At 32.4% G+C, this 13,898-nt stretch overlaps 3 protein-coding genes across 9 annotated transcripts in view; 2 read left to right on the forward strand and 1 right to left on the reverse strand.

The window, feature by feature from the left end:
- Positions 1-3,824, forward strand: part of LOC115890892 (glucosamine-6-phosphate isomerase) — a 44,976-nt gene extending 41,152 nt beyond the window's left edge. For both annotated transcript variants that reach the window (XM_030911243.1, XM_030911242.1), the window contains one exon: positions 3,678-3,824. In XM_030911243.1, coding sequence (XP_030767103.1) covers positions 3,678-3,734 — 57 coding nt within the window. In that variant the 3' untranslated portion in view covers positions 3,735-3,824. The remainder of the gene's footprint in view (positions 1-3,677) is intronic.
- A 4,908-nt stretch (positions 3,825-8,732) lies between these two features.
- Positions 8,733-10,753, forward strand: LOC115890906 (malignant fibrous histiocytoma-amplified sequence 1 homolog). 2 transcript variants are annotated; one of them, XM_030911263.1, is made up of 3 exons: positions 8,733-9,013; positions 9,127-9,238; positions 9,301-10,753. In XM_030911263.1, the coding sequence occupies exons 2-3, from the start codon at positions 9,235-9,237 to the stop codon at positions 10,665-10,667; spliced, it is 1,371 nt and encodes a 456-aa protein (XP_030767123.1). In that variant the 5' UTR covers positions 8,733-9,013; positions 9,127-9,234; the 3' UTR covers positions 10,668-10,753. The 2 variants fall into 2 exon arrangements, with proteins under 2 accessions (XP_030767123.1, XP_030767122.1); XM_030911262.1 differs by having other exon boundaries at positions 8,734-9,238.
- Positions 10,715-13,898, reverse strand: part of LOC115890908 — a 34,538-nt gene continuing 31,354 nt past the window's right edge. For all 5 annotated transcript variants that reach the window (XM_030911266.1, XM_030911271.1, XM_030911270.1 and 2 more), the window contains one exon: positions 10,715-11,206. In XM_030911266.1, coding sequence (XP_030767126.1) covers positions 10,915-11,206 — 292 coding nt within the window. In that variant the 3' untranslated portion in view covers positions 10,715-10,914. The remainder of the gene's footprint in view (positions 11,207-13,898) is intronic.

Consider the following 13,898-nt stretch of genomic DNA (forward strand, 5'->3'; position numbering starts at 1 on the left):
TCTTAAATGGGAATGGGGGTCAAGTGGCACATCGTTTTAAAGGGCGTTTAATTATCTTTTCAGTGGTATCCTACTTTGTTGCTTTTTGTCTAGTGGTTTCCGAATAATCACCTTTCAAAATTGCAGAAAAAATTAAACATGCCTGCATTGAGATTTTGGTTTTCAGTCTAGTGTTTACACAAAAATTATTGCAATGGATCTCCTTATAGTACAAATGATTAGAAGATCACATTACACCACTTACGCCCTATCTTATATTGTTCAGAATGTTGTCCATTTTCCTGTTAACAATAATAAAGTGTGTTTTCAAGCTCCTCCCTAACATTTCGGAAAACTTCACCGGGAATTGACCGGCATTCTGCTGCAATTCGCCTTTTAAGATCATCAATATCAGTAGGTTGTGTTCTATAAACATTGGATTTAACATGTCCCCAAAGAAAGAAATCTAAGGGTGATAAATCCGGTGATCTTGGAAGCCATTCAATTGGTCCCCCTCTGCCAATCCATGCACCCGGAAGTCTCTCGTTTAACCACTGTCGGATCGGAAGAAAATAATGAGGTGGAGCCACCGTTCTGCTGGAATGTTAACAAATCCTCCTGTATAACTGATTAGAGGTTGCCACTCTTTCGAATTTAAGAAAAGAAACGTTAATGTTTATGATGTTTTCTGTTTATTAGTATTTCGACCCCCCTAGAAAAATATAATCGCTACGTCCATGTATTTGTACTACAAGGAGATCCATTGCAATATTTTTTATAAACACTAGCGTGAAAACCATAATCTCAATGCAGGCATGTTTAATTGTTTCTGCAAGTTTGAAACGCGATTATTCGGAAACCTCTGGACAAAAAGCAACAAAGTAGGATACCACTGAAAAGAGAATTAAACGTCCTTTAAAACGATGTGCCACTTGACCCCCATTCCCATTTAAAATTGTAAGGGTGACATCTACCCCTCCTAGGGGGTTAAAAGAAAAGGGCTAAAAATATTAATTTAAAGTGTCCCCCTTACAAATAAAATTGACGTGTCTTTCCGATTTTTCATATTTTTAACTGCTAGAAAGATACTAAGGGTGGGAAGTTTTTAAATTGACACACTGTATGTAAAGGTGGAAAAAATTAGTAACCAACCAATCTCAACGGGAATATGTAGATAATGATCTCCTATTTAACCCCTCAAAAGTCCCATTTGGTCCCAGTGGGGGAAGTTTGAAAAAAAAACCCATCTTGGGTTTTTTCGTTTTTTTTTAAATATCTCCGTTTGCATTACTTTTTTCGAAAAAACTAAAGATATGTTTTCTATAGAGAATTAAATTTAGAATATTTTACCTTCAATCGTTTTTTCTCTAAAATAAATATTCGTAGTAATAGAGATTTTTTTCTATACGGTTTATAAATTTTCCAGTTTTGTTTAAACCAGCTATAATTTTTGCGTTAATAGTATAGTGTTAATATAGATAAACCAAGTATAAATTTAAGCATTTAAACAATTAAAAATAAGGTTTAAATATTATTTATTAAATAAAATTATTGTTAAATAATGTAAATTAAAATCTGCTATGACGTCATCCTGAGCGTCATTTTAGCCTCAACTAAAATACAAAAGCTTCTGCAACTGATTCCGTAGCAATGACCATACTTTGAAGAACATGCAAAACCCAGTTCCCTACAAGAGCAATTTTTAGAGCACTGACTTCTTGATCTTTGCAATTACAAAAAATTAATTTTAGTAGGTCAGTAGGCGCTATATCTTCTGTTGATTGAATAGGTGTCAGATTGCTTTTTTTTATCTTTCTTCTATCCATATTGTTAAGGATCTAAACTGTTACCAATCCATTCTTGAATCTAAAAAATATGTTGTAAGTTGTAATTTTTATATTCAAGAATTGATTGTATCAAGTTAGATCCTTTACAATATGGATGGAAGAAAAACCAAAAAGGCAATCTCATACCTATTCAATCAACAGAAGAGCCTTCTGAGCTACTAAAATTAATATTTTGCAATTGCAAAGGGAGTCAGTGCTCTAAAAATTGCTCTTGTAGAAAACTGGCTTTTAAATGTTTCAAATGTTCACTTCAAAGTGTGGTCAATGCTACGGAATTAGTTGCACAAATTTTTGTATTTTAGTTGGGGTCGAAAATGACGCTCAGGATGACGTCATAGCAGATTTTATTTAATAACTTTTATTTAATAAATAATATTTAAGCGTTATTTTAAATTGTTTTAATGCTTAACACGTTAAGCCCCGGGTGGCATTTCACTGGTGCCTCACTTTAGTGTACTCCTGGGACCGCGTGATATCACAATGATGCCACACAGTAAGATTTGATTTCGGACGGCGAGGCATCAAGGCGATTGCACGCTGCTGTGTAAATGTAGTCGGTTTTGAAAATCTGCGGTCCAAAGGGTACATGCCTGTTAGCGGGTTGAGAAAATTTTAGAACCTATAAATTTTATCGCATAGTAAAACAGACGATCATTTTTTAGCAGCTTTTTTTCATTAAAAATACAGTACAACTAAAAACTAATTAGGATAAATATATTTTTAACATTTTTGGTAGCCGAATGCACTTCAAAAAAGCAAGAAATACAGACAATGGTTTTACAAACGAAACACAGGTATTTTGATCGTGGCGTTTTATTTTGTGCTTCTGCCCTACCCAGTTCTTGCTTGATTCTTGCGTAGCACATCTGTCGTTTTTGCCTTCTATCAAACGATGATTATTACTACCTATTTTGCATTGGGTACTCACGGTTCAAATAAGAATATTTCATCCTTAGGACGGGGTGGCATCAACGCGATGACTCAAAAATAAACAACGAAAAAACCTTGAAAATGCCTTTTTTCGGCGTATATTAAACCTTACCTACATATGTATATAGACCAAATATAAAGATCTGAAGCAGAAAAAAAAAACCGGTCCCAACAAAATATTTTTTTCAGTGTGACGCCGGGGCTCAACGTGTTAAATTTATACTTGGTTTATCTATATTAACACTATACTGTTAACGCAAAAATTATAGCTGATTGGTTTAAAAAAACTGGAAAATTTATAAAACGTAGCTCTATCTCTATTATTATTTATTTTAGAGAAAAAATGATTATAGGTAAAATATTCTAAATTTCTCTACAGAAAACATATCTTTAGTTTTTCGAAAAAAGTAATATAAACGGAGATATTTGAAAAAAAAAACAACAAATCCAAGATGGCGGCGGTTTTTTTTAAACTTCCCCCACTGGGACCGAATGGGAGTTTTGAGGGGTTAAATAGGAGATCATTATCTACACATTCCCGTTGAGATCGGTTGGTTACTAATTTCTTCCACGTCAACCTCCAGATTGACTGGCCTATAACAGCACTCAAGAGATATAAAGGGCCATTACTACCGCTTTCCCTTTCAAAATTATCTAATAAAGTTGCGATGAGTTTTTTACGGCTATTGAACTATCTTGTACACTTCGCAACTTGACATTTTTTACAGCAGAGGACCACCTTAATCCCCAGCGCGAAATTTAAATTCCAGTTAGTCAGCACGGCGCCGAATATGTCCATGTTTGGCAACAATGAATCTAAAAATGGCGTCCTCGATTACGTAACTAAAAGTTTAATTGATCATTAGTCTTTTATATTATTATATTAGGTATCTGTTTCATGTAATAATATTTTTGTTTCAGGCTTTATCAGAAGAATATGAAAAATTAATTGAAGAAGTAAGAACAAGTATATCATGAACATTTTTTATTATATAAGATTACGTAAGTTTTAAGATAAACATAGAAATATAGAAATTACAATGGGAAATAAATACTATTTTACTGGATTAGACATCTTTATAGTACCTTATTCTCAATTACATTTAGTACGAGAGCTAGCAAGGTCTGGAAAACAAGTATTTTAAGAAAGCTGGCTCTTTGATCTTTGATATACACATCGGGACAGGTCAACTCTGTGTATAGGATTTTAACGTGTAAGACAGTGATGTAGGCAGCTTAATGGCAAATCAAATGTATTAAAAAGAGAAAAAAGTTGGGTGGGTATGGGTGGGAACATTTCTTCTGAGCGGTATTGCCAGATTTTGCATCAAAATTTCAAACCGCATAAGTAGACGTTTCAAAAAAATGTGGCATCTAGGGTTGATCTGATTTTCAACAATTAGTTACTTCATTTTACAACTGTAATAGATTATTTAGCTTAAATATATTATTTCATTTCAGTAGTATATGAACATTTTTAACATAGTTTATTTTATTCTAATTTCTTTAAGACTACGATAATATACTGGTCGGCAAGAGAAAATCTTGGGTCGTTTATTTTAGTCATCATTTACCCACATGTCTAGGAAGTGAATCGCTATGGCAATCTTGTAAGTCGGGGAGAGAAAATTATTACCTATCCACTTAATCCGGCTCAACTTCATACGCTTGGGAAAATTCTTTTGCTCTTTTCTCTTTGTTCATTTATACAATCACAGAGTCTATAGACTCTGTGCACGACAATCGGCACCCAAAGCCGCGTGTACATTATCGGTTATATCATTAAATAAACTAACCAAAAAATATGCTGTATTACGTAGTAATAATTACGTAGTGCCATACTAAGGTGCTTATTTTCTCGAGACCAATAACGTACTATCGAAGGATTGTGGTAGCCATGTAAGGGAAACGAGCTTTCATCTGAGAATAATATATTTTCCAAAAATAAATTATTCCGATCGGCTCTTTCTCTTACAGCCTCGCAAAACTCCAGACGTCTGTTACAATCTGCGGGAAAATTTTCTTGCGTGATACTGATTTTGTAGGACTTATATCCATGCTTTTTTAAAACCCTGCGCACCGTTCGAGCATTGCTACCAACTTGTTGGGCTATATTTCGGCTTGAACAAGGTTAGCTTGTTTCGACCGCGGTACAAATATTAATTTCCTTGTCGGGAATTCTTCTCTGCGCTTTCCTTATTGTCACAATTTCTGCACGCCGCAATGCAGCCTGTTTGCTCAAATTTATGGACAATGTTGCGTACAGTTGTGGCACAAGGCACAGGGCGATCTTGAAAGGGGAACACAATACGTCCAATGACCCCTTTCACACTTGAGGAAATGTAAAACCATTTAATGATACGCACCTTCTCTTCGGTCGTATAAATAGCCATTTTTGAAACACTTAACATACACACCGAAACAGCTAGGCGAAAAGAATGATGCAAAAATAGTTTGGATCTCATGTGATCTATTTCCTTTCTCCACCCTTTCATCTACATAAAGATGCGTATTCACTATCCGAACGAACCAATGCAACTATCCAACGAGCGAACGTCTAGTCTTGTTCGGGCGGTTTTATAATTCTCATTCGTTTGCGAACATCTCTGATATACCGACTGGAAACGGATGATGGAGCGAACCGCATGCATTCGGTTTGCTATCCAAATATACCGAATTTCATTCCTTTGTTCTTTCGGATAGTGAATACGAACCTTAACATAAAGCACCGTCCCTCTCAATGCGTTCTCCCACCATGCTTATGCTTTACCTTGCCCACACCCGTAAAAACCGGCAACACTGTATCGGTCGCACCGGCTTCTCGCCGGCCCCTTTTGATGCTGTCTCTCTGTCTGTCAACCGGTCATTTATATTATTCTCTGTCTTACACGTTAAAATCCTATACACAGTAATCAAATGACCAGGTCGGTATATTTTACTGTGCTCTCTGGAACAGACTGCATATTGAAACAAGAAGATCGTATATTTTTTTATTTAGTCCGTTAAATTCTAGTATTGAATATAAATTGAACAAGTCTCCACAGCGCGCCTCGAAAACGTTCCGCCTATAAAGCGAAAAGTCTAGAGTTCAATACCTGCTCGGAGTAAATTTTTTTTATTTTATTTTCGTTTATATTCTGATAGTAAAGTTTTAAATAATTCTGGTGATTAAAAAAAACAGTCTAAGCTGGCAACTAAGCTAGATGCTTTGCCTAGACCGTTATTCAGAAGCTACAAACCTATCGATGAAAATATGCATGAAAATTTACTTCCTAGCACACGACTAGAGGATATTAGATTAGTACCATTAGTACACAGGAAGACAAGAGACGACAGTGAACAAAAAAGTCGAATTTCGCGAGAGAGACGCAGATATATTAAAATTTAGAGGTCCTACCTAGTCCCATTTTGTCTGTTGCCAAGTATATTTCTTTGAAAAATAAAAAAGATTTTCTGAAAATAAATTTATAATATAAGAAAGATATAAGTAACGTATGTTAATACGGAAATGTAAATTTTTAGTTTAGGTTGGTTCATTGGCGTAACTACCTACAGTGGTGCCCGGGGGTGCCCCCCCCCCCCAGGTACTACTGGGCACTCTCCCCAGAGAAATCCTGAATTATGACTCTTGGCTACGTATTAATTTTTATTTGCTTGTGATGCAGTAAAAATGACGTTTTTTAGTTTTTTTTAATTAATATTATTTTGTTTAGTTAGGTTAGGTTAGCTTAAAATTTGTTAATTTTTATTTTTTTAGAAAATTTGTAGGTATTTAATTAATCTACGGGAACATGTTTTGATAACCAAGTCTATGAAATTTATTGATAGAGAAATTCATGTAAACGCTTTATTCAAAAAATGTGTTTTTTTAAATTATCTTCCATTTTTAAAAAAACAAAAGCCCTAGGCCCTCCCTGGGCTCATCCCCATGCCCCCCCCCTGTCCCACACCAGGATAAATTGCTAGTTACGCTAATGGGTTGGTTTAAGTTCTTTTTTCGCAATGTACTGATAATATCAAAGAAACAGAATAAAGTTAATCGATTTCAAAGATAAACAGATAAAATCTGAAAATCTGACAACGGCGTATTTTATTTATTCTAACCTATGATTTTAGGACGCTAATCAGCTGTGCTAATCAGGCTTAAACATAAACAAATCTGATTAGTTGTTTCCTTGCATTTTTGCCTTTTTAAAGTGTGTTTTAAGAGTTTTTCGATATATTATCGTTTTGAGAGTTTTTAAGGTTTAATTTTAGTATCGTTTTTGTTGCGTACTAATTTGTAATTATTGTTAAATATGAATACTGAACAGGACACGAGTAGCAGGAAAAGACGAGATGGTGGCAATGTGTGTGCTTATAAAGACTGCAAAAATAGGTCTTATTCTTCGACAAACATAATATTTCACTCTTTTCCAAAGGATCCTGAAAAGTATTTTTATAGAAATATACTATATAATTATGTTATTAAACTAAATGTAATCTATAGATCGAAGACATAATCGAAGAAATGGTTAGAAGCTTGTAATATATTTTTACAAAAAAAATTGAGCAACTCAATTTTTTTTTACATAAACTCCACATTGTGATATTACACTTGTTCAAGTCCATATGTAAAAAAAATACACGTAAATAAAACATTTCTTACAAATCGACTTGGTTACTTTATCTTGTTTACCAACGATATACAAAATATTGCTTTTATTATCTTTATTCCCCCACAAATTTATTTTATATAATATTTAGAAAACTCATTTTTTTTGTTTCTATTTATTTCTTTACCCATACAGTAATTATAAGCTATACAGGCAAGTTTTAATAATAGTCTATTTCAAATTTCCCGCGAAGAAATTACGAAAAGTTAAAGGGACAAGCGAGCATAGATAAATGAAACAAGTTTAGATTGGAAAGTGCCCATAAGGACAATGTAAACACTATTTGGCGCTATTCTTGCAACGGTCGCGACCCAAAACTTTTGCAAAATTTCGGAGCGGTTCGGCTTTTTCCGGAATTATATCGCCAAATATTGTTTATTCAAATTTATTATTATTTTTGTTTAATTTTATAAATAAAATACAGTGTGTTGCATACAAGAAACTTTATTTTCCATAAGGACGCATGTATGAAATACCTATGAAACATTGGAAACCGATGTTATGCCACGATCCACGATGGTTTTTGCAGTTCACAGCACAGCTTTTTAAGTTTTTAATGCCACTTTTTCACAATTATCACCGGTTGGAGTAAATAAAACTTGAATTAAACTCACAACATAGCAGTAATTACTTTGAAAATGGACGCTATAAACACTTTTGGCTTCTTTTAATGAGAGCATTTAGAGATTATTATGATTTTTGAAGATTCTGACTTTGACAAGAGAAAATTATTTCTGTTTTTGTTTGCCGTTGTTCTTAGCGACCGCTATAGCAGCGCCAGATCGCGTATAACGGTCGCGACCCAAAATAATTTCGCGACCTAAAATTTTCACGGGCTTTCCAATCTAAACTTGTTGCATTTATCTATGCAAGCGAGACGAGGTCTCGCCACCACTCAAACATGAAAGGTACCGCGCGAACTGTCGTTTCTTGTCTTATCTACTTTTTGACACAAGTACAGTATCAGGTTTATTATAGTGTTTTTCTTAGCGGCGTATGGCACAGATCGTTGCCCAGAGCGAATTAAATGGTTTTACAAAGGGGTGGATCTACCCCGAACAGGGAGCTGTGGCAACACTGCCGTTACCACTTTTTCTGACGCTAGCTTGTATGTCACGCCCTTGAGTTTTGCTCCCAATGCGCGTAATGAAGTTTCACTTCAAAAACAATATTCTATAAACGTATAAAGACGATTATCTTAAAATAGTAGCAAATTGGACTTATATAACTTATATGACCGTATGACTGTGACAGTTGTGCCTGCTAGTTTAATTCAGGATGCATCCGGCCTAACAACCTTGTGTCGATTTCCAGTAATTCTATTGGCTGAAATTTTTTACAGATGAAGTTACGAAAAGTTTCAGCCAATAGCATTGCGGGAAATCGATTGAAGATTCAAGAGCGTTACGTCTAAAAAATGTAGAATTGGAGCAGGATAAACTAGTTTTTTACTTGCCCATCTCTACTACCTGCCAAAGATTAGGGAAATATACTTTTCTACCGGACGCCTACAGAGTAAATTTTCTATCAAGTTAATAGGGTCTCTGCAGAGATATAGATTTTCTGTTATGGCCTGACAGGCCTGAAAACATGGAAATTGAGGTTAGTTTGTAAATTGTTTATATTCTCCATCAAGTCAGGCAATGCTTTTGTTATTATTTATTATTAACAATTATAAACTTTTTTTCACAAAAAAATATAATCGTTCTTTCCAGGGAATGTGTTGGTTTACAAAGATGTTAATTTAATTCATTGTGTATACCCCGTTTGGGAAAACATGTTATTAACTGACTAATAAAATAGCATTGAAGTAAAGCCAAGAAATGGGTATGTAAAATTAATATGTAAAAACATACGTGAAATAACTTTTCATTGCACTTTTTATTTAGATAAATTGGCAGAATCGAAAGAAGGCTTTAATGACACCGATGAAAATTTAAGTATGCAATTTTTTATTACACTTGGCGAGCAGTATTTACAACAGTACTTGAATCATGACAAACTCACATATCTCAATTTATCCAAATGCAATTTAGAAGAGTTGCCAGAGTTCCTGGAAATCCGTGCCATACAGGAACTTAATCTGTCCCACAATAAATTGACGGAGGTGCCTTTATGTCTGTATTCAAGTGACTTATGTAGTCTAAAAAATCTAGATTTGTCATTTAATAAAATAAGGGAATTTAACAAAGAACCAAGCTGCATAAATAATATACAGCATCTAAGATTAGACAATAACGATTTCGAAAATATTCCAGACTGGTTTTTAACTTTACGTTGTTTAAATTTAGAATATTTTAATTACAGTAATAATCATGCAAATCACTACAATTTTGTAATAAACGAACCAAATCTAATCAATATGAAGTTAAGCAAACTAGAACTGAATAATTCTTGTTTAATTGACAAGGACTTTTATTGGCTTAGAAAATTTGGCAATCTCCAGTTTTTGGATATTGGAAACGAAAATAACAATAATCAAAAACACTGTAATAAGTTTAAACAGATAGAGAGATTGTTTATTAGGTCTAAATGGGAGAAGTTAGAAATTTTAAAATTAAGTAATCTAGATTTGTGTTTTTTCCCTGAAACAATACTGAAATTTAACTCTTTGAAAGAGCTATATGTTGCTAATAATCTTTTATCTTGGTTTTCAAATGGATTAGAGAACTTAAGTTCATTGGAAATTCTTGATATATCAGGAAATCAGGTGGTATTTATTCCAGATGATATTTCTTTATTAAAAAATCTTAAAGTGTTTATTGCCTGTGGCAATCAAATTGATGTAATACCAAAATTACCTCCTAATTTAAAAGTCCTTGATTTATATGATAATTATTTAACGTCAATAAATAATTCGGTGATCGAAAGCGTTCAGCTGTTAGATTTTGATTATAATTATATATGTTTAGAAGACTTAGACATAGTAATATTTAATGAATATTGTGAAAAGAAAACTAAATACAGGGAAATATATGAAATTACAGATCGAGTGTCATGTAATAAAATTCTTGATATTTGTAATAATTCAGTCTCATCAAGTGATAGTTCTTTTGAAGAAGAACATAACTATGAAAACGATAATATCCCAAATCTGGAAGAGGACTGGGATAGGGAAAATGAAATACATTTAAGATCTCATGTTACCTGGTCAGATGATGAGTTTGATGGGAATTTATACTTTTTAAATGCAAATAGTAAATCTAAAATTCCTTTTTTAAGCAATGAAGATTTATTATTTGTTGATGCAGATTGATTTAGTCTTAATTGGTATTTATTGTCTGGTACCAATATATTCTGTGATGATTTGTTAAATATCTGTATCATGTACATATTTTAGAATAATTGAATGTTTAGTATTTTTTTACATATTATTTATTTAATTTTACTGTGTGGTAGGTTAAAATTTGTCTGTATCTATTAAAATTATACTTTTTCTTTGAGTGTTGTAAGAATGTTCAAATATATAATTCTTTCAGTTAAATTGTTGTTGGTCATTCACTTTATATCCAGTTCCTTTTTGTAGTTTCTGTTGCAATGGTTATAATTTTTCTTTTTTGTTTGTCGCTCATATTTTGTATCATTTTCGTTAAATGTATGAAAGGATTAAACTCTTCCACTGCTATGTCAACACCAGTACCCTTTTCACCAAACACTATGGAAGAAAATATCAAGGCATGTGTAATTTCTGATGTTTGGGCAGCATTTTTCAGTTCCAGTAAATACTCTTCATAAGACAGTTTTAAGTTTACTTGAAACTTTTCTAGATAATTGACAAATTCGTCATAGTAATACCTGAAAGAAAATAATAAGTATATAGAAAAATATAATACAGTAGACCCTCCCCTTTTAAAGTGATATAATATTTGTTTAAGGAACAATTTTATTGAACTCTAATTTATGATTATACAGGGTCCGGCAATAGTGCATATAGGGTCTGTAGCTCCTAGAATAAAAAACTTAGGAATTTTGGATTTGGAATAAGTGCAAATCTAAAGTATGTCCTAAGATATATTTCAGCGAATTATTTTAATTTCTATAGGGTGGCTTAAAAAAGTGTAAGTGGATTGAGATTATTTTTGTTAAATGAAACATTATGTCATGGGATTTTTGGCGTCCTTTCGTAATCTTCACTTTACATAATCCTAAGATATGAGTAAATATATTTCGATAGTTTCAGAGATATTAATAAATAAAAAAAAAATACATATTTTTCAGCCTTTCTTAAAAAAATTATTAAAAATACAAGAACTGTCCTGAAATCAAAACTATGTTAGGTATTTACTTTAGATGGTCTGTACTTACTTCGCTATAAATATAGTAAGTAAATAAATCATACAGGATGTTCAAAATTCTACGCCAAACTTTCTAAAATATAAAATAATTTTTCATTGTTTTTTTTTAACGGAAAACCCTGTATATTATTTTTTTTTCAGTAGATTGAGAATTATAAAATAAACACTTTTTGTATTTATAGTATTTCAAAATTTTTAACGGTTTCGCAGATATTCGCGGTTTTAGGTATATTCCATATGGCATTTTCCACAGTAAATTTTTATCAAAGCAACCCAATGATTTTTCTCTCGTATTTTACAGCTGAAAGAGCCATACGAAATAATACTGCGTGTATCTGCAAAACCATTAAAATTTTTGAAATACTTTAAAAACAAAAAATGTTCATCTTTTAACTCTCCATCTAATAAAAAAATAATATACAGGGTGTTCCATTAAAAAAAAACAAAGAAACATTATTTTATATTTTAGAAAGTTTGGTGTAGAATTTTAAACACCCTGTATGATTTAAGTTTATTATATTTATAGCCAAAGTAGACCATATAAAGTAAATAACTAATATACTTTTGATTTCAGGACAGGTTTTTGTATTTGTAATAATTTTTTTAAGAGAGGTTGAAAAATATATATTTTTTATTTATTTATTAATATTTCTCAAGTTATCGAAATATATTTACTCGTTAGGATTATGTAAAGTGATCTGAAAGGAAGCCAAAAATTCAGTAATATACAGGAAGTTCCATTTAAAAAAATCATCTCGAAGTTAAGATATTTTCCTGAAATGGTATCCTCGAACATACATTTTGGTTTGCATTTAAACAAGATTCTCAAGTTTTTTATTCTAGGAGCTACCGATGCCCGACTCACCATTGTCGGACTCTGTAGAAGTTGCCGTATTGGTTCTATATACAGGGTGCTACAAATTCGAGGTACGAGCATTGGTATCTCGGAAATCGTAATAGATACGAAGATGGTTAAATTGGGGCAAAGTTGCGTTTTGGGATGTTCACCAAGATGCCATCAAAAAAGTTTTAAAAATATCAAGGATTGCTGAGTTTTTTGGAAAAAAGTGATTTTTTCAAAAATCAATTTTATTTTTTCCTGTCGTTACATTTTAGAAAATCAAAAATCTAATTGCACATTCTTATAGCCACTTCAAATTAGCTGATAATTTATGAGATACAGAGGCCAACTTTATTTTTTTAAATACGGACCTGCATTTTTTATTTCAGAATTTTGAAAGAAGTCGGTCTCCTGAGTACAATGATATGCCACATGTAATATTTTTTTTATTCTGACATTTGAACACAATTTATTTAAACTAATTTCAAGTCCGGCTCTATTTTTTTAAATATTTAATCTATTCATCGTTACAATATTGATTAGCATTCAAACTTAACATGACGTGGGGTAAAACATTGAATACGGAAAATCATATGCAATAAAATAATATAATATAATTAATACAAATATAATATAATATGAACAATCAAATCATTTTCCCGAAAGATGGACTGGAAATGGTAGAGCAGTATAATGTCCACGCGAGGTCCTGGACCTGTCACCAAGGGGCAGGCCGGGCATTACTTGACGTCATTATTTTGTAGAAGGTAGAAGTGAAATTAATTCATCTCAACATTTACAATAAAGAGTACAAAATGCATTCGGAAGTATAAAAAGAAAGTTCAAAGAGGTATAAATAAAATTGAATGAAAAATAAATTTGTGCCATTAGGGAGGATGATAACCCTTTCGAACATATTATTAGATCGCACACTGAGATTTCAAATTCACAATAAAAAAAGTTAAAAATCATATCTTTAAATTTCTGACCTGGATTTTATTTATTTGAATCTTCCAATTGACTCGATTTTCCTTATTCAATGTTAATTAGCGCTGATCAATATTGTTGCGATGATATAATCAGATTATAATTTAAGAACCAGAGTCTGTAGCAGCCATAACAATGTGGGGAATCTTATTTGGTCGTAGCTCTACCTGGAGAGTCAGTTTTTTATTTAAATCTTTTTTTGCGCCTTGCATATTTGAATTCGATTCTCATTTTACTCTCGCTACGGTACGCTGAAACAACTATTCTTATTGTATTCATTTTATTATCCTGTGGCCATAAAGTGTAAAACTGTACTTTTAAAAGTTAGTAGAAAGGCTTGATAGTATTTTAGATACCAAGAATA

This window comes from Sitophilus oryzae, unplaced genomic scaffold, assembly GCF_002938485.1.
Source record: "Sitophilus oryzae breed Bouriz unplaced genomic scaffold, Soryzae_2.0 scaffold_937_pilon_pilon, whole genome shotgun sequence".
In the NCBI taxonomy this organism is placed as follows: Eukaryota; Metazoa; Arthropoda; class Insecta; order Coleoptera; family Curculionidae; genus Sitophilus; species Sitophilus oryzae.